This window comes from Ambystoma mexicanum, chromosome 9, assembly GCF_040938575.1.
Source record: "Ambystoma mexicanum isolate Mex_15411 chromosome 9, UKY_AmexF1_1, whole genome shotgun sequence".
Lineage (NCBI taxonomy): Eukaryota > Metazoa > Chordata > Amphibia > Caudata > Ambystomatidae > Ambystoma > Ambystoma mexicanum.
The window spans coordinates 719859682-719881079 of NC_090931.1; the positions used below are offsets into that span (position 1 = coordinate 719859682).

The 21398-nt window shown below is 42.6% G+C and overlaps 1 protein-coding gene across 3 annotated transcripts in view; it reads right to left on the minus strand.

Annotated features, from left to right (window-relative positions):
• PTH2R (parathyroid hormone 2 receptor) overlaps positions 1-21398 on the minus strand; it is a 1139291-nt gene that overhangs the window by 31859 nt on the left and 1086034 nt on the right. For all 3 annotated transcript variants that reach the window (XM_069615615.1, XM_069615613.1, XM_069615614.1), the window contains exon 12: positions 13300-13341. In XM_069615615.1, the coding sequence (XP_069471716.1) occupies positions 13300-13341 (42 nt within the window). The remainder of the gene's footprint in view (positions 1-13299; positions 13342-21398) is intronic.

Sequence of the window (21398 nt, forward strand, 5' to 3'; positions counted from 1 at the left end):
GGCAGTGTGACTGCATGGCCTGTGACACCCCCATCCCCACTATGGCACTTGTCCTCTGAAATGAACCAGTGGCCAAGAAGTGCAGTACACTGAGAACCTTTTCCAAGGGGCTCAGTACTTGGGAGCACAGGGTGGGTGATGTGAGGTCATCCTCCCACTCACTCAGCAGGTCGAGTATTATGTGTGGTGGGAACCTGTACCTCCCGTACACCTGGTCATCAGGCATCCCAAAAAGGCTTGTCCTGGGTGTAAAAATTCTGGGCCTGGCTATCCTTCACCTCCTGCAGTGTCCCACGACCACTGCTGCAAGGAACGGTATATTCATTGTAGCGTCTGAGCTTGTTTGTTGTCTGCGCGCACTTTTATGCTGCACAGGGCCACATACGCCTGCTTCCTGCTGGCGTACGTGTTTCTGGATTAGCGTGTCTTTTTTGGCACCCGCGTTTCCCCTGTTCGATTCCATGAATATGTGTTGTAGGCGCGCGTGTGGGCGTTCGGCGCATTTGACTCCTGTACTTCCCCCGTAACGCCCACATTTTCACGCGTTGTTCCCCATTCCGCATGTTACGCCCGGTGTTCCACCTACTTTTGTTGTGTGCGCCGCGTTATGTGCACTTTCGCTGTGTGCGTAGCGCATTCCGTTTGATGACGTTTTTAGATATATTTTGAATATTTTACATAATTTTAGCACACATCCCAGGATTTACATGCGCACGGATTTCCATGAATCGATGTGCGTGGCTTTCGCACACTTGCGCTGTGATTTTCGTGCTTGCGCTGCGATTCGCACGCTTTCGCACGCTTGCGCTGAGATTTCCGCCGCACATTTATTCCATGAATCGGCCTGAAAGTCTTTTCTTTAACACATATAAAAATAAGCACAGTGTATAACGGATTTGGACATTTAAAATAATTAAGCCCTTCACAAACATGCTTTAAATAGGTGCCTTTTGCAATTTCTTCAGGAAAAAGAAACACGATTAAACTGGGTTTAACAGCTAATTTTCTTATGCAGCTGTCAGTCAGTGAGGCCTGGATTCCTCTGACTGCACTGGAGAATCTATGATTTCAGTACACTTTTCCTTTCAATAATTCACTGGGAAAATGACTGAATTTAGCACAAAAAGAGTTCTTTGAAGGTTGCCATTGATTGGGAAGCTGTATTTACAGGCATTTTCGGATTTTAGCCCTCTTTTCTGGCCAGCTTCATGTGACGGGTAACAGCACCCCCTGGCATTCTCCTGCTCGGAGTTCTGTTTTGACATCAACTTTGCCTGTGTGTGGCAGAGCATGCAGCTCTTTTGTGGTTTATGAACCATGCACAGTTTTGCAGATTTGGCGCACACAGGGGTTAGTGCATCCATTTTTGCCAGTTTTTTTTACCCATTGGCAAAGGGGTGTAATAGGACGCATTAGCATGGGTTGAAATATCCCACACATAGTAGCCCTGTCATATTTATTTAATAAATGTGGTATTCTATTTAAGAGCTGCGTAAAATATCTTCAATTCATATGCTTTTTTGCCGCAGACACTGAATTATCCTAAAATACGATCAGAAACTGACTGTATATTTGTCATTCAGGCAACCTGCAGAGGAGCCATTAATTGTTATTGCTGAAGGCTAATGGTGATAAATAATAGGACAGTTCATCTCTAGCAAAAACTATTTCTAGGTCAGAAATATCTATATCTGCTGCTTTATGGAAAGTTTTGGCATCAGGAATTCTACTTGCAAGAAAGTATAACTAGTTCTGTTTTACCAACAGTTTTTGTCCACTGCAGAATGTTGACCAAGCTGTAGCCTGACAGAAGCAAGTTTGGACCACCTCTACTATTTAAGACATAGAATGGCTGCATTTCTGGTGGGTGGGTTAAAAAAGGTGATTCAGATTACAGAACAGTTAATTGCCCCATTGATGCTTTACAATTCTTTGGAAGACCTTTGGATGATAAATGGAGGGACTGGGAAATTATTGTTAAAGACTAGGAATTAATGAGTGTGCAAATATGACTTACACTGTCCCCTTTTTTCTTTAGTAAAAAAGTAAACACAAGTAAAAATACAATACATAGGAAGTTGACCCATAGCAGCAGATGTTTCTTCAGGACCTTCCAGAGCTATCCTAAAAGCTTCTGACAGGGCAGGTCAAATGTTTTAAAATCTTTGCTTATAGTTTCAATGTCAATCTTCTGAGCATCTAAAATCAAAACAAATCTTGAAGGGAGTGAGTCGTAGGAAAGCTGTCTTGAATTCAGTCTCTGCTTTGAGGTCATCAGAATGTTCTTCATTATTAATATGATCATGATATCTGTTCTTCATTATTCATGTGAGCATGCTATATGTTCTCCATTATTAATATGATCATGATATATGTTCTTCATTATTTATGTGAGCATGCTATATGTTCTCCATTATTAATATGATCATGATATATGTTCTTCATTATTCATGTGAGCATGCTATATGTTCTCCATTATTAATATGAGCATGTCATAATACGAATTCTGTGCAATATTCCGATGAATGGGCCTCTATGTTGAAGGTTGGGGGGACCTCCCTTTAAAGAAAGAAACAAATCTCCAAAGAACGGCTGGGTTGAAAACCCCATGTTTAAAATAGCCACAGCGAAATTTGCCACGATTAACGCACGTGAAACCAGATTTTTTCAAAAAGAACTGCTTAAAGGAATACTTTCACTGCCATCTTGTATAGTATGATTCATTCTGTAATTCTGAGAAAATATTACTAATTATTTTATATTAGTGTTAATTCAGATAATTGCCAGTGTAGAGTTAAGATTTATAAAATGCACAACGTTCCCATGTACCAGTTGCATTGATAATTCTCATTTAATGAATCATCCCTTTATAATATTGCAAGGGCATTTCTTTCTTCAATGTGCATGTTGTGTGTTACTTAACATCTTTATCTGTGCAATCAGCACTTATCTATAATGAAACAATAATATAAAAATACCAACTGTGCATTTCTATGGTAAGTAACTTCAGTTTGAGATTGAATACAGTGAGAGGGATATTGATACTGCAATTGTGATTTTCAAAAAGTATCATCTGTACTGTGATAGCACAGATTTTCATTTCCACTAGCAATGTGTTTATCAGCATGTGAAAAGAGCCATTTGATATAATGAGCCATTCTGTTTGAATGCATTTTGAGCATTCACAGCATACATTCACTACAAATCCGCATAGAAAAGCCACATTTAATTTCTTAAATGAATCAGAACTTGTTTTTTTCTTTTTTGTTATAATTACTTTACAAACGGGAACATTAACACCAGCAGTGTATACCTAAAGCACATGGTGTGCAAAGTGGTCTACTGTGATCCACAGGGTGCGCTCATATAGCAGGTGCGCAACAAGCGGAAGATTCGGGCACATAGTGGGCAGAGCTCCTGCATCACAGAAGGTTGCCATTTTCCCTTTCCTGCCACTTGGGGCAATTGAAGTATGGGTCTAATACCAAGAGAAGCAAATCTTGCCAAGTAGTGAACACTCAATTGAGATCGAGATGAATGAATGCCAATCAATGGATCATGAGAGAACCACCTTAGAATTTGAGGCTGATCATCTGGCGAATTTACTTTTGTTAAGAGTCAGCCAGACTACTATCTGTCGAAGGGTAACACAGCCCAAAGTGCATCTGGAAGTGCCTTCAAAAGTGCTGTTAGCTGTTGTGCTGAAGACAAGTCCTGATCGAGATTGAGAGCGAGAATCAAATTGCCAAGGCTGAATGGGGCTAAATGTTGACTCCTCCCCTTACCAGGAAGCACACAATAGCAAGGTCCGGCCTTGCGCATCAGTTGGCACGCATCCGGATGTAGGTTTGAAAGTGCATTAGCTGTCATGCTGGAGACAAGCCCTGATCGAAATTGAGAGCGAGAAACATATTGCCGAGGCTGACTGGTATTACTTTCTCCAGGAAATGTGCTACATGCCTGTTGGACATTTGTAAATCATGGGCACTTAATAAACGCTAGCCTTATCTATCATTTACAGAGGCTACAAGTTGACCTCTCCCCTTACCAGGAAGCACACTATAACAAGGTCTGTCCACACGCATCGGCGTGCGTGCATCCGGAAGTGCCTTCAAAAGTGTTGCTAGCTGTTTGCGGGGTGAGGGGTGTGACATGCAATGCTCTTAGCGAGCTGGCATTAGTCAGTAGATTCTGTTGTTGTTTCTGTTGTCTTCCTCTGTGGAGGGTTGATGGACAATACGTGCTCATAAGACACCTACAGTAACGTGATGTGTGATGTGCTACTGTGAGATTTGGGGCTAGATCTTTGCTTTCTTATTGTAGTAGGTGAGAGACTTGGACCCTCTTGTAGACCTACGTAAACCTGTGTGCTCCCACACGCTCCCCCAACTGCCCCTTATAAGGGTATCATGTTAATTAGGAGCATGAGAACTTAACCAATGCATGTAAGGTGGTAAACAGTGCCCATGTGAATGAAATTGCTGCTGTAGGCTTGGCCATGACCCTAAGTCGAATCACGATTCCTAGCAAGAACCACAGTGTAGGGGGGCCCAGTTGTGTACTTATCCTCTGCCCCACCGTGAACCTGTGTACCCAAAATGATCACTTCTCATGGGAATGTAGAGAAGGTGGCGAAAATTGAAAACTACTATTGGAAAGTAGATGGTTTAAACATGATAGAAGAGGAAGCCGCTGTACACGCAATAGTTATAGATTTAAATGAGTCACTGCAGTGTGTCTGCTCAAAACCTCTTGAGAGAATATTAACCGGCCTCAGTCATGTGGGAACCAATGCAGATATTGTTTCTGACCAAACTTGTTTGTACAAGGTGTTACAAGAAGGCAGCGGGATAAAACCCAGCATAGAAAGTGGTGATCTCAATGAGGTACTGAGAGACCTCCAAAGTAATGCAATGTTAGCCGTAGCTATGGTAACCCGGATGTAACATCGCAACAACCAGTGGAGAAGCTGAGCACATTACTAAGTGATGGCCATATGGAGTGGGAGAATTGTGAGGAGTTGTGTATGACTGATGGGTCACAGCTGTCTGAGAGTGTCTATGGGCTGACACTCAACAAAGAGGATACAATGGGTGAGGGTCTTTGGTCTTTGCCAGGCTTTGCGCTGTGAGTTGGATGGAGGGGCTAGTGCTGCCATCTTCAACGACCCTCAGGGTGCCTTGTGGCACAGTTTGTCGGTGTACCGACTATTGAACTGGGGACATATGATGCAGAGTGCATGCTACCTCCAGACATGCATGCACACATCGAACATGATAACAGCGAAGATAGTATTACAATTAACAGCCATGTTCACTGTGTTTGAAAAAGGACTCTCCTCCTTAGTAGAAAGGGGTGACCGCATGGAGAACAAGTTTGATGTAGACTCACTTTTGCTTCACAAAAGTATTAATAAAGGAAGGAAAATACTTCGAGAACAAGGCAAACTTACTGACAGTGAGAATGTCTATAGTGCTTTGAATGTGGTTGAGCAAGCTGAACAGACGGAGTCGGGTAAATGGACCGATGCAGTTGTGATATGTGTGGGAGATGAGCTGGCCACACCTAGAATTTGGGTATGTATAGCTGTGGAGAGCGTGCACATAGACAAAGATACTAAGTTGGTTGAGAAGAAGGCCACTGGTGGGTGGGTGGCACTAAGATGAAAACGATGATGCAGAAAACAAAAAATAAGACAATCTCACAGGCAATTATGTATGCCAACCAGATACAATTCAAAAGGAATAATGTATGTATTGTAGATGCAAATATCTCCCAATTTACTGAAATAAAGACAGTAGTGGGGAATAGCACACTTAACCATGAATGAGCGATATTCTAACATATATGGTTAAACCGACCCCTGAGAATGGACAAGTGATTCAAAATGATGCCCACACAAGTGGGGCAGCCGTGCGCAAAGCACACACAAAGATAAAGCAGAGGGCACTCACAGGTGTGAAAGGAAACATGGCAGATGTACAATGTCTGTATGAGGAAGAGTCTGAAGTTGTGGACACACATTAGGAAAATAATGTTAACACTCACACAGCCCTTGGGGATGATGTGGTGTTAGTTGAGGTGATGTGTGTGCAGATAGAAAATGTGGGTGCACAACACGATAAACAAGGACAAGCGCAACACAATGAGGCTCGTAATCCCTTGGGAACTGAGCAAAATGCGAGACTAGCTGCTAACAAAGGGTGTGAAAACATTTATGTGGTAAAAATGCTGTAACTTAGACCAATTACAGAACATGACCGGCACCCACTCCTAAATAGAGCGGCTGTTTTAACAATATTACACAGTGTTGTCCCTCTTCGGGTCATCATAACACATGATATTCAGATAGCAGATCTAAATAAGACCATTACAAATATTTGGTTTAAATCTGTTATAATATTAGGGTACATACTCAACTATGAAGATGATCTCTATAGATATGGATATAGGTGTGAGAGTGTTACCATGAAAGCTGAGAAAAATGGCACAGTACCCCAGGATATAATCCCTGAGAATAGCGATGGTAATGAGCAGAATCTGAGGCCATATAAAAAACGGACCGTTAATCCAGTTGTGAAAGCTCAAGTGGAAAATGGGAGTAAAGACCCACGTGAGAAGGTGAAACAAACTGATGACAATGGTGGTAGAGATAGTTATTGGCAATGGTTGCCAAAGGTCTTCAAAGCTCACTTTTCTAACATATCTCACTGATAATTATTTGCTGTGTTCATGGAATAGTAGAGGCTTTGCACACTTGTCAGCGGATGATGGTTTGCTTGCAAGTATACATGTGTTCAGTTTGGTCGCACTGCAGGAAATGCGGATGATGGAATTTTGTGAGATCGATGGACTAAGTATGAACCAGGTCCTGGCTGTGAAAGGTCAATTGGGAGACCCAAAGGGGGACTGTTAGCCTTGGGTCATCATCCATGGGAAAATATTGAATCCAGTGGGCCATCCCCTATGGTACAACTGGTAAAGATCAGATGTGACACTTTGAGCAATAGCAAGATGGTTATCATGAATGTATATGACTGTCCTAATGCAGTAGCAAACAAGAACATCATAGTGGTAGTTAAAGGAATATTAGATACCCTAGATCATTGTCTACTGATGTGGGTGGTAGGGGACCTCAATGAAAAGAGCATAGAACCAGTGGGGTTCCCTGATCCACAAAAGTCTGCTTTGTATGATGTGTCATCTGCTAATGCAAAGGGCGAATCCTTGCCCTGTGCGTTAGCAGATGACACATCTGCTGTGTCATCTGCTGTGTACACATTGCGTGTATAAAACATCTGAACGATATGTTTTATACACGCAAACTCATAATGTTAAATGGATATTGTGCTGTCGATGCACATACATCCTACACCCAGGTGGGCAGCAACAGTGCGGCCACATTGGAATATTTCTTTGTCAATCAGGTGGCACTGGGATTTGTGGAGAATATGTTTATACTGGTGAGAGAGGAAAGTGACCATATTCCGATATGTATAATGCTCACAACTAGTGGATGTGCTGGACAACATGACCTAAATGGTGATATCTACTTGAACTATGGTGCTAATAGAGTCCAGTGGCATAAAACAAATTTAGATAAGGGCATGCATGTCGCGGAAAGAGAATTGCCTTTTTGTATTGAGAGATGGATAATGGAGCATGAGTATAGCAGGCCTCTCCCAACAGAAGACTTCTCAGTTAAAATTATGAAAATCAACAAAGTCACAAAAAACAAAAGGAAAACCAAGCGCCCAATTGAAAGGCAATACAGAGGTGACCACAATGGTGGACGTTATGACTATAAAATTCAAGAGACTAAAAGGAAACTTAGACATAATATTTCTCAGGTACATTCTAGAACCATGAGTGACTAGACAGCCAGTGAGATAGCCTATCAAATCGAAATGCAAAAGGTTGCCTACCGGGATGCCTGAAAGTGCATCACTTAAATTACGAAAGAGAGGTCTGGATGTAGCTAGCTAACCATGCCAGGAACAATAACATGGGTATCTGGTTAATGATCAGGGGTAGAGTCGAGAAGGATCTTCTAATTAACAGTGTGTCTGAGGATGCCTGAAGGAATTATATAGCTAATACGCCGCAGGATAATGACCATTCAGACTCGGCTGATTTAAACATCAAGGAAACCTGGTTGTGCAAATCCTCAGTGTTGGACATCACTGCGATCATTGAGAAGTTGCATACATCCTGGGAGGCTGGTCTCGATGGGACATGCAATGGTTTAGTTAAAATGTCCCCGGGCATCTGGGCCTAAACACTACACACATTATTTGTACACATTGGGAAACATGGACAGGTCCCTGGTTCCTGGAGAGAAAGTAACATCTTACCAGTCCATAAGAAAGACTGCTGGAAAAATCCATCTAACTATCATATGCTTGCCAGGCTAGATGTTCCAGCCATGATTTTTGCTACAGTTGTGTTGATTAAGTTAAATCAGTGGATTGAAGATGTACAGATACTACTATTTAACCCAAATTGGATTTGTACAGATACTACTATTTAACCAAATTGGATTTGGAGGACACTCTAGTACCTTGCATAATCTGATTATTCTAGTGTCTAAAGTGTGATATGCTTGGAACAGACCTCAACTTCCTGAATATGGATCAAATATAGATATCAGTGCAGCCTTTGATATGGCCATGAGGAATTGTCAATGGTCCAAACAAGTGGCGTGGAACATTCCTCATGGCCTGCTCACCATGATTATGCAGCTGCTCAGCAAAAGTAGTGCCAGAGTACGAATGAATGGGGAGGGAAGTTTATCCACTGTGTTTCGCACGTCCAGGGTGCAGGGGGGGGGTTAAGCAAGGCTTTATTTTAGCCTCAACATTGTTTAATCTTTATCTGGAAGATGTAGCTGAGTTTGTTATTCCATCTGTTGCAAGCCCAGTGCAAGTTGGCACGTTAAAAGTGGGCTGGCTCGGCTATGCAGATGAATTGCTATTATTGGACCACACCTCTAGTGGGCTACGAAGCATGCTTGATGCCCTTTGTGAGTATACAAAGCTCAATGGCCTTCGTGTTAATATTGAAAAAAACGAAGATCATGGCTTGTTTGAGTAAAAATAAATGCAAGCCTAAATACACGTGGACATTTGATCAAAAGCTGTGGAGATAGTTAGACAATGTATATATCTGCCAGTGGTGATTGACAATAAGTTGAATTGGGCCACACATTGGAAGGAGACGCAGGCTAATTGTATGAGAACCGCTCTGGTCATCAGTAAATTCATTAGTAGTACCTCTCTACTCTTCTAAAATTGTCCCATGTATGCTATATGGAGTGGGGTTATGGTGTGGGGTGACAGGTATCAAGAATAAATCACCAAACTAGAAGCTAAAATTCTTTGTTTGCTATTTAGAATGCCCGGTCACTATCTGTAGAATACATTCCTCTTGAGTTTACACTCATAAGTGCGACTGTGGTGTCCACTAAGAAATCGAGTAAGTGTTATGCAAATTTGCTGCAATTGGATAATGGGAAGATAATGGTCGAATTTTTTTCGTACAGTTAAGAGATTGGATAATTATGAATTGTCTGGGATCTTGGGGATATTTGTGGCCAAATACACATTTTGGTTGGTGGGATTTGAACAAACCACTCATAGCGCAACCATTTTAGCGCAAAATAAATGGGTGAAATGTAAAACGTGTGATTACGGCAAGGAGGTGGATATGGTTAGGTTGCCATCCAATGTGAATAGTGCACCCTTCATCCAATAGTCGATGAATCGGACACAGCTACCTCACTACATTAATGCCTACCCAAGCAGTAGTGTTTTGTGATTTTAAATGAACTGTTTTAGACTATGTATTAATTGAGTGACTGTGTGATGTTGGTAAGATGTAGACAGAGTTTTACTACTTTTATTTAAACATGTATGTTCCATGTATATACAAAGTCAACTTGGCTGTATGTACATTAATAAACAATTAAAATTAAGAACACGGACAGATAAAATATCCATATCCGATCAAATTAATGTGAAGTCAGCTCTCTAAAATAAATAACTGAAAAGTTGAAAACTGAAACATTAGATGTTATTACGTTTGTCACCTTATGACTACAAATGGAAAGAATAATGTCAGTGCCTTGGGTTGTGTTCTAGACAGACGTTTGCCTCTACCTATGAAACTCAAACAACTGACGAGTGTGTTTTCCATTGCTTGATGTGTGCAGTTTAAACGTTCTTTCTGTTCAGGAATGAAGAGAAGGTTTTTAGACTGTACAGAATTTCAGGCGGCCCTGTAGGGTGCAGATTTCCAGTGGTAAAGCATTCCAATATTGTGCCAACATATTGAGAGCAGTGGCGCATTAGTTTCTCTACACAACCATCTGGTTTCAAATAGTATATGATTTCTCGTAGTTGGTTCTCTGGATGGTTGGCAAAGTGAGATTTTGATAATATGTCTAAAAGACCCAACATTCTTTTTTAAATGTGTTTTCTTCGGAATACCGCTATTACACGGTATCATTAAGTCTCAAGGAAGGAAGGCTTTCTGTTTTCCAAAGTGTCACTGTTGGCACGAATATTCCTTAAAAAAATTGAGGCACGTATCCTGGCAGGGAAAGACGATTATCTGCCTGGCATGACCAATGCAACTTTCATCTTAATATATAATGGCTAAAAATGGCTGATAATTGTTCCCACCCTTTGACAAAGTACCATTTCACGGACAGAAATTTCACATATTTGCACGTTTTCTGTCTCCCTTTCCCCATTACATAGAAACGTTTACTAGCAAAATATTAGCCTAAACTCAAGTATATGGTGGACCACTGCTAAAATATTTCTGCAAATAGTTTGTAAACCTTTTGAATAAGCAACTTGAGAGTCCTTGTTCTCAAGCTGTGGCTGACAGAGAGCTTATCTTAGTTCCACCAGACTGCCACTAGAGAATAGTTTATAATAAAAGGTGATTGCCTCACTATCGGGTACAACCTCAGAATAAAAAAGACTGCATTGCACATAGGAGGAAAATGGCCACACCTGTAAAAAAAAGTGCTGCATTTGTTTACATCTTCATAACTGTATAAGGCTCTCACAATCTAATGTATGACCTTCACTAAACACCAAAGGTAAATCAGAGTTTTACGATGAGTTTCGAAAATTTTGCAAATCTTGCAGCACATTTCGTCTCCTCATTGGGTATTGTATTGCAACCTTAGCGGCAACATTTAGCCAGAATATTTTTCAAAATTTCAGATGACCACGTTTAAATTTGCATTTCCGAGCAACATATTTCTTAAGAACGATGCCATAAATAAGCAATAGAACCCGAGCGAAGCGAGGGCCTTACCGAAGGCCCCGGGGCATTACCAGAGTCGGTAATGCCCCCGCCGTGAGGGTTCTATTGCTATTAGTATCCCGGCCCGCAAAATTTGCGTGACCGGGGTACTAAAAGCAATTTTTTCTGTCCCGAAACGCTGCAGTGTTTCAACGCTGCAGCGTTTTGGGATAGAAAAAAAAAACGACCAAGAAAATGGCCGCCGCCATGGAAAGGGAAAACGGAGTCCATTTTCCCTTTCCATGGCAGCCATCGGGAGTCCATTTTCCCTTTCCATGGCAGCCATCTGGAGTGGATGCGCTGGGAACACAATTGTTCCCAGCGCGTCCGCTCCCGAAAAAGGATAAAAATAAAGGTAAGTGGGGTTGGGAGGGCAGGAGTGGGACGGGGGAAAAAGAAAAAAAAAAAAAAGTACCTGCGTCCCAGCCGTGTGGAGGTGCAGAGCGGGGATGGCCCCGCTCCCTCAGTCTCCACATGGCTGGAGGCTTCCATCGTCCCCCGCCGGGGACGCAGGATCAAGAAGGTAAGTAACGGAGGGGAGGGAAGGGAAGGGAAAAATAAAACAATAAAAAAAGACTTACCCGAGTCCCCGGCGGGGGGCGAAGGCAGCCTCTCAGCCGCGGGGAGGCTCGGAGCGGGGATGGCCCCGCTTCGAGCCTCCTCATTGGCTGAGGGGCTGCCATGCCCCCTGCTGAGGGACAAAGGCCGTGTAATCCCGACGGAGGGATTCCCGGCCGGGTAGAGACCTGGTGATAGACAATCAGAATGCTTGTTGCATTCTGATTGTCTCTCGCCGGGGTACTAATAGGAGTAAACCCCACTTCAGAAGATTCATGTTTCAGTTTGTTATTGAGTGCAGCCGAGCTTTAGAACTCCAAATCAGGAAAGTACTGAATCAGGGGGGCCTCCCACTCCACAGACGCGACAGATTCCTGTCATGCTTCACCTGTGGCTCTTACCATTCCAAACAAAATATATCAGCCTGGCATTGGTCTTTCGAACTTGTCAGCGAATGATGTTAACTGCCAAAATCCAAAACACATACACACAGTTCTGAAGGATTACCATCCTAAAAAGGACTGTGCTCCCTATTATCAAGAACCTAAGGGCCATACAGCTCTTCATCAACCACTATGTGTCAATGCATACCATGTCAAAGTTCAGGAATTTTCTGGATGCCAGCTTTAATGATCACAAATGGCATACACAACTTTTGTTAGCCCCGCCATTACATGACATCGCTCTCAGGTATAACGTAGCAACCACCAGCTACTGTTTCCTGACCATTACTTTCAAAACATGTTTGACACCAAGATTCCTTATAGATATTCCTACAAAATCCCTCAGCGAGATCTGTTCCTAGTCATACCTAAACAATATGCTACATGCAGATGCATTCTCTGAAATAACAGAAATAAAACAAATCCTGCTAGTAAAAATATACAGATCATCCAAGTGTACCCAACGATGCTTTTGCATCAAGGTATCATTGCAGTCAAAGTATCATTGCAATGTATACTTAAAAGATGATTTCGGGGCACCAAAATATATGTGATATATGCGAATATCACTATTACCTGCTGCTTCAAATTGGAATGCAAGTAGAAAGGAGGAGATAACAGGAACATTTGTGTTTGTTTTGGCATTATCCATGTAATAATAGTTTCCAGTAAATGGTTTGGGAAACTTATGTTATCACTACTGTAGAAAATAATACTGCTGATTGAAGTCAGATAACTAAGTTGACTAATGCTAGAGCCATCACATAGTTAATCAGTGACTAGTAGTGTCATCTTTCAAAAATATATATAACTGTGAACACTGAATATATACCAAGTTGTTTCCCTCTTGTTACCTTTCTGGCAACGCTATTTTTCATAAAAATACAAATGTTATGGTTCTCCCATGTGACCAGAACTCTCTTCTGGATCTTACGTGTTGTCGAGGTTCCACTACCTTCATTATCCCAAGCAGTCTTACCTCTCCATTGCAGTAGCAGTAGATGATGGAGACAAAGAATCCCTTTGTAAAAAAAGAGAAAAGACGTAGGATTAGCACAACACGTAATGCACGGCCCTTACATAAAGTGATGGTGCTTTTACGGAAATCTTATTCATGCTTGGTTAAGTCCATTGGCTGAGTGCTTGGACAGCATAACATGGAGTCTCCTAGTACCCAGGTGTGAGAGACAAACAGCTTAACATAAGTATTTGCAAAGTGTCATGTTTTTACATGTCGGCCCAAGAAACAAAGGTTAATTAGGTCAAAAGAAACATGGTTACCCTCGATGACTGCTATAGTGGAAAAGATTCCACTTATTATATTTGCCAACATTGAGAAATTTAGGTTATTTACTGAACACAATGTTAGAATAGGTGGTCTCATGAAGGTGACTGAGATCAGGAGCCATGTCAAGATGAAAAATAATGTTATGGTGGCCAAAAAAAGAAACATTCAATCATTGAAGTCAATAAATAAACTCAAAGGGTTTTCTTATGCCCTGAAGACATTGAGAGTTGACTCATAGAGCACCACAAGTCAGGGTTAAAATGGGCTTCCATGCCCTGCGTTGAACTTCTTGTCAGGCATTCTCCCTGTGGTCTCAATTCAGGCCTCTGGCAGCTTTCTTTTCTGTGCTTATGAGGTTCTCATCTTGCTAGTTGTTAATCTTGGTTTTAAGGGGTTAATTCAACCTTCATCTATGGTCTTCTCAGAGTCTCGTTTTATTGGTGATCTGTCCCAGTTTGAAAGTTATGGCATCATTCTTCTATGCTCTTCTCTAATCTTTGCTATTTAGGCTACAGGATTTGCCACAGTTGATTTTATAGAGGGGTGAACTCATAGATGGCGTCTGTCATCTCCCTGCTTTTGGGTCTGGATTCCTACCCTCACCAACATCTCTCTTCCCTTGAGCTAATCCTTCTCCTCCTCAATGCCACCCCACGTGCTTGTTCCACAACACACCAAACTCCCTTCTCTATCTCCAACCTCCTGTCACCAGTTCTTACTCAAAATGCCCACACTTTCTGACTTTGAGCCTGGGAACATAAGACACTGTATTCTCCCTCCTGCAAGGTTGTGCTCCTTGTGAGGGTGTGTACCTGTAGATGTGAAGACATACAAGACACTGATTGGCTGTGCTGAATGTTCTCTCCTGTATGCGCTTTGGGTTTTCGGAAATGGGCCTTGTTTTTAAAAAGCGGACCAACCACCATTTTGAATTTTCCTTCACATTGTATTACCTAGAACCTCGTGGTATCCCTTTGTTGTGTAAAGACTATGGAGTTGTACCCAGACTCTGTCTGTATTGTACCTGAAGGTAAACAGATTGGTAGCACTTTTGAACTTGGCACAAGTTCCCTGATTGCTCCTTCTGCATTTGCGCTGTGAGAACCGAATGAAGCATTGCCTCAATAAGCGAGTAGTGTTACAAAGTCTGCTGTGTCCTACGCATTTGTGGGGGCTTGTCGGCTAGTGTAGTATCAGTTGTGCCTTTTATGTCTGAGTAGGCTTGCTAAGGGAGCACCAGAGCGAAAAGTAATGAGCCTCTGATGTCTCAGATGGTTCCCCAAAAAAATTGCATAGGACTTTGGAGGGGGTCTATGGACTATGTTATTTAATCAGAGATTCACAAGGATAGCTCAGGGGAAACGGCCTCGCCTTGGATGCAAGGCGACACAGACAACACAGGTTCGACCCCCGGGTCCATACTTATAAACCTTTGGGTATTAAGCGTGTTATAAATAACCAATTTTAATTATAACTGCAATGTCAAGCAATATCTAATCCCTTGCTACATATTCACTTTTGCTTGCGTAACTCAGTTCTGTTAAAGGTGCAGTGTTTAAAAGGCACAGAGAGGGAAGAGTGCATGACATCCTTTTTCCTGGAATTGAGAGAGCATGATACTGCTGATCTTTTCTTGTTCTGGGTTCCCAGGGTTATAGATTGTCTCTCTTAACAGGACATTACAGTTTACTGGGAAATGAATATTCAAAGTGCCAGAGTATCTGTATGATGTTTTGGCTTGTTTTTGATAAAGGTCTTGATGACTCTAATATTTGGGCTTGGGCAAGGGCACCCCACTGGAAAATGGAAGGGGAAGCCACATGGTACTGTATATGGTAACATATATTTCTTTTAAAAATGATTAACTTCAGTGTCTATGTAGTGTGATTTAAATAACAAGAACTATTTTAGCCACCTATTCATCATGACATTGGAGGGGCGCAGGTTTTGGCCAACGGCAAATGTCCCAAAGAGCTATTGCCCCCTCAGACTGCGGCATAATGTTTCCCCCTGCACAACATGGCCATCATGGTGACTGGGCCTGCCAGAGCTCCCTGTCCCTCCCAAGATCCCTCTTACCGTGCATCATAATGCTCCATTAAAAGATCTTTGGTGGGAAATGGGGGGCAAAGCCGACACATTTCCAAAAGATGTATTGAAGAGCATGAGTACTTTAACAACTGGAAACTGCTTTAAAGACATGGCGTTGTTTAATGCCATATTGTAGGGAGTACAAGAAGGAAGAATATTACCCACTAAACACTACTATTCAGGGCAATGGCACTCAAGAGCCGGGCGCTTATTCTGAGCTTGACTTGTTAGACATTGGTGCAGTACAGCAAGACTTTCTGTAGCACTCCAATGCATATGTCTATTACCCATCACCATGCCCCAGTGAAAAGCTATGGACATTTTGAATTTGGTGTGAACATTTCTCGATGATTTGTCTAAACCATGTTGCATTTTCCACCCTGCTGAGACTTTATTTCTGAAGGTGATCAATCAATTCAATCCCCAGCAATGTTTTTATACATGCTATTGGGGGTGATTATAAGTTTGGAGGTACTGGTAAATCTGATAGTATTTGCAAAGTTTACGTTGTCTGAAATACTACCAATACTACCAGCGGTACTCCATTGCAAACAGTGGGTCTTTCATTCAGTCTTTCAGCTGAGCATCGGCTCATTTTTGCCTCCACACCAGAGGTGGGCGCAAGATATTCAAAGTCTCCCCAACATTTTTGTTAACATTTTTTAATTACAGAAAGGAAGTGCAAGTATTGGTGCCAAAACACATCTATTTTCTGCTCATTAGTGAGTTTGAAATGCTGAAACCTTGTTTCTTTAAAGGGAAATCCTTAAGGTCCTCTGCTGGGTAGTTATTCAGACAGGAAGCCGGAAATGGTTCTCTAAGTGAGTCAACCTTCTGAATAGGGGTATCTTAAAGCGTCTTTAAATCCACCATTCCCGCCTAGTGGAAATGGAGGTCTCTTTGTGCTGTGTGTAGTGTTCATGGGGCCACCCCTTCATGGTATAAGGTATTTGTAAGTTTATGGGGGTGCGAGTGCACGTGTCACTATCCCATTGGTGGTCAAGGACATTTTAAGACCTGGCAATGATGTGAGGGCACCTGCATCTACCCCCTTGGTGGTCATGACTGTAGGGATGGTCACATTGTGGGTCTTCCTGTGACTGCCCACTGCCTTGGTGCAGAGACCAGCTGGGTGTAGTCTGGAGATCACCATTATTACTCATTTTGGTCGAGCATCCAATTGCTTGGGACGGTCCCTGGTCCGTTTGACCACCCCACTGTTTAACCCAAATGTTAGACAAGGGACTTCATGGCACCGGACAGTACAGCTCGAGCTGCTAGGAAACATCCCTTCTGTACAAGAGACACGCACCCTAGACATGCCGTGGCCTCATTGGGCAGCATCATAGAGGTGTAGCTTGGATCATTAGGCACAACACGTTTGAGGTCAACATTGAGGCATTCCTGTCTTACTCAGGTAGTAAAACAGATGTGTGATGGTTGGAAGATTTTGGTCCAGTCCATATCTGTGTTTACTAGTGGTCCCGTACAAAAGGGATGTGACCTTGGAGGGAAGGCCAGATTGTCCCTATGTGATGACTTACTTTTCCCTTTTCTAATGGCATGGCAGGCTGAAATTCGATGGTCTGGAAGATGGCAGGAGAAATTCTAGTGCTTTGATTGTTTCAAAACCTCCCATCTATTAAACATCATTATTGTGACAATCAGATAAACTGCCACTATATTAAAGCAAGACAGCACAACATGCTGGTTGACATGTGCTACTAAGGGTTAAGGCTGTGATAGTGAATTGCACGTAGAGCATGGTGTGATACTGGTACAAAAACATTGATAGGACAACACATTTCTTAAGCCTAAAACAAGGCTGCCTGTGTCAGGGAATCATTCGCTAACTATTCGCACATGTTGGCCCACAAAGGCCCACAGAGGGCAAACACATTTCATCCCAGAAATATTGTTCGACTGGACAGAAAAAAAACACACAGCCATAAACGTGCTGGAGGGAAAGTCGATCGCATTGCATTTACATCCGATTTATGAGTAACAATGAAATTATGAATGAAAGTGTGCATTTTAATGATACAAGCATGCTTGCATTTATATACTCCAATGAGTGTGACATACATGACTGCCATGTGAATGGGCACAATGATTTACCAATAATAAGGAAGACAAGTTCAGTTTTAGGATTTTGAGTTGGTTCTACAACCCACACAGGTCCTACATCCATCCCACTGCAAGACAAATTGCCCATGTGTCATTTTCATTTTAAGACCTGATGGTCTATGTCATGGCCGGTGGTATATAGTTATGACTACATCCTCATTACATGTCCCCAGATTGCTGAACTAACTGACATACCCCCAATACCCAAAATGGTCTTGCTACATAAGATGTTATTAAAGATATCCCGTCCCCAGTTGGGGGCGGACCTGGGTTTAACGGCCCGCAAGCTCGAGCTTTGGTAGGCCTAAGCTGTGCGCCACTAAACCACATGTCCTTCTCCCAACGGGGCATAAAAGCTATTCGAACCGCAGTATATACCAGGGTGTGGAAAGTTTTCTTTTTTTTTCCATCCAACGAGAGATCAGCTCTGTGTGAGCTCATCCCCATCAGAGAAAAAAACAAACGTAAAAAAATGGCGCCACCATTGAAATGGAAAAGGGCTAGTTCCCTTTTCGAAGGACAGCTGCCATGGAAACATGTTCCAAAATGACTGCCGTCATCCGAAAAGGAACCTAGTCACTTTTCTATTTCAATGGCGGCAGCCAGACGGGAGGAGATTGGGGCCCGGAGCGCAAGGCTCCGGTCCTGCAGGTAAGGTGGGGTGGGGAGATTAAAGGGAATCGGGTGATTTAGGGGATGTGGGGAGGCAACAGGGAGAGGCTCCCTGTTGCCTCCCCACACTCGGAAAAAAAGGAAAAAAGAAAGCGCCACCTGGGAAGGGTCTCCGGTGACTGGGACAGCGGACAGGGACCGTGTATTCTCGCCCCTGTTCCACCCACCTGATTTGGTGAGCGCCCTTCCTCAGGTGCGGATAGCAGATTCATTTAACAAGTACACAGCAGTGGACATTTTGTCTCCACTTTATACCTATCCCACTTTGAAATGACATACATCTCCAATGACAGATATACATTTTTGCATCAAGTTGTAACATTTGAAAATAACACCAACTATATTTTTTTATTTGCCTGGACATATTTAATTTAAAGGCTGGCTATCTATTTGTGATCTAAAATGAAATTAAGTATGAATTACAACCAATCAATGACCAGCTTCATGGATGTTATACCCTTTAGTATGACTGAAAAATTGAATACAAAAAAATGACTATCCTCCATTTCACACATTAATACCCATATAATCTATGCCTGAACCCACTTAAGTGCTTATATATATTAGGGTCCATAGACATATCAAATTGAAGAGGGAGAGACAAGGAGACAGAGAGAGAGAGAGAGAGAGAGAGAGAGAGAGAGAGAGAGAGAGAGAGAGAGAGAGAGAATAGCAAAAACCGGGGAAGCAAACATTGTATTAAGAGTGTGTGCATCATCTCACCCTGCAAGTCAAACCTTCTTACTGATAGATCATGAGGTCGCCAAGGGGGGTGGGTGATGCCACAGGATGCTAGTCCAAAAGAGGGCCTGGGAAAGAACCCCTCGGAATCTCCACCATGCCACCATCAGAAGGCAGAGGATTGCCACAGGTAAGTACCAGGTGGCATTATTCCAGTCTGTGTCTGCTCACGCCCCATTCCCTTAAAAGAGAGGGGAGTGGACAGGGGGCTGCATAGGAGTTGCAGCTGGTGAAGGGTGAAGGGTAGAGCACAGGAGAGGATGATAGAGGTAGTGAGCAGCAAGCAGGTGATTAAGGAGGAGGTTGTGAACAGTAAGAAGGTGCTCTATGAGAAGGTAGTGAACAGAAAGGAGGTGATAATGGATAGGGGATGAACAGCAAGAAGGTTATTTAGGAGCGGTTTGTGACCAGTAAGGTTAGTTTGTAAGGAGTGTAGGAAAACGACACAGAAGAAGAGGAGGAGCATTAAACATATGGTGGAAAAGAGGCAGACTATTAAAGTGAGAGACGAGGAGGGTGACTGTGGAGGGAGGAGGAGTTGAGAAACATTACATTGAGAGAGGAGGCTATAATGAGATGAGAGAGGTGTAAAGAAGAATCCTCAGGAAAAGGAAGGAAGGTATCGAGTAGAAGGGAGGAAAGGAGTATTTACAACGAAGAAAGGGCAACAAGCAGATGGAGGCAGTTAAAGGAGATGCTGACGGAGGTCTGTGGAATGGTTTAAGTGGAGGACCACACAACTAAGGAGACTGAGGTAACAAGGAGTAATATGGTGAGAGAGGCAAACCTTCAGCTTGAAAAGTGATTAACAGATTTTGGAAGAACGAGCATGTGGTGGAGTATTTGAGAGGTGCAGGTGAATCATGAGAGTAGTGTGGAAAGATGAGAGGGGATAGTAATGATCCGCTCAGGAACAACCATGTGGTGGGATTCAATAAAAAAATGATATTTTTTAATTATTTCCGTTTCAGTAAAAAAGTTATTCTCAATTTTCTATTCAGTAACATCACTGGATACCTTGATTAGTGACGGTGCATAATATTCACTCTATTTCCCAGAGTTCAGTCCATCCAAATAATCCAAATAATCCAATAAATCCTTGATTTCCGTAATTTTATAGATTGAGATTAGAAATCGGTTTAAACATTCAGGAGATTTTATTTTCTCAACCACCCTCAACAGTTAAACCCTTGGCTTTCCTTTTCAACATTGCCTTTGCCTTTGTTACTTGCGACGCATTCTTCACATCTCGGCCAAAACCGAGGAATTCTGTCCGGGCAAGTTCAGGTAAGTACATGCGGGCTGCTCGGGAACTGCCAATGTCACAATATGCCATAAGGAAACTCTCTGAACACTGGCAGTGTGCTGTGACGTGCTAGTGCATCACAGACGCAATCAACATGACTGTGGATGGACACGCTCGGCTTCCGTAGCACTCAGCACACGAAGATGAGCAGCAAAGAAAGTGAAGGTAAGAGCAGGCAGAAAAATCATCTCTCACACAGTCGTATCAAGGCTGAATGTAAGAGGTCTTGTGAAAAGCAAAGGGCGGCTGCCATTCGAGCATTAATATGTGCTTAACACAACTTAAACAACTTAACAGAACACATATATAGCTTATAATAGCAGTCCCACAGCAGGGCCTACAGCCCGCTGCCAGCAGCCCAGACTGCAGAGACTGCCCTTGTCCGCCCAATGTTATTTTATTGCCTCGCCTTTTGAAAATGATGTACATAAGTGTGCAATAAAATAATGTTGTTCATCTTATCACTAATCAATACCTATTTATCCCCCGGCATAGTAAAGATGCTTGGGTCCTACCCCTCCTCAAGAAGCCCACCTTAAGCCCAAACACCTCTACAAACTACTGCTCTATTACAACAGTCCCATCTCTACTCAAAACACTGGATAGAGCAGCGTATCTACAGATTCAAAAGCATCTGGAATCTAATACCCATCTCGGGCTACACCAATCTGGGATCCGCTCAGGCCACAGCACCAAATCTGCACTACTAGACTTAAAAATCCAAATAGATGACGTGAAAGACAACAGCAATGCTCTCCTCCTCCTACTAGACCTCTCAGGGGGCTATGATTTGGTAGATCATAACATTATTTGCCAACACCTCTCATCGGCAGGCCACTTCGCCCCTAAACCA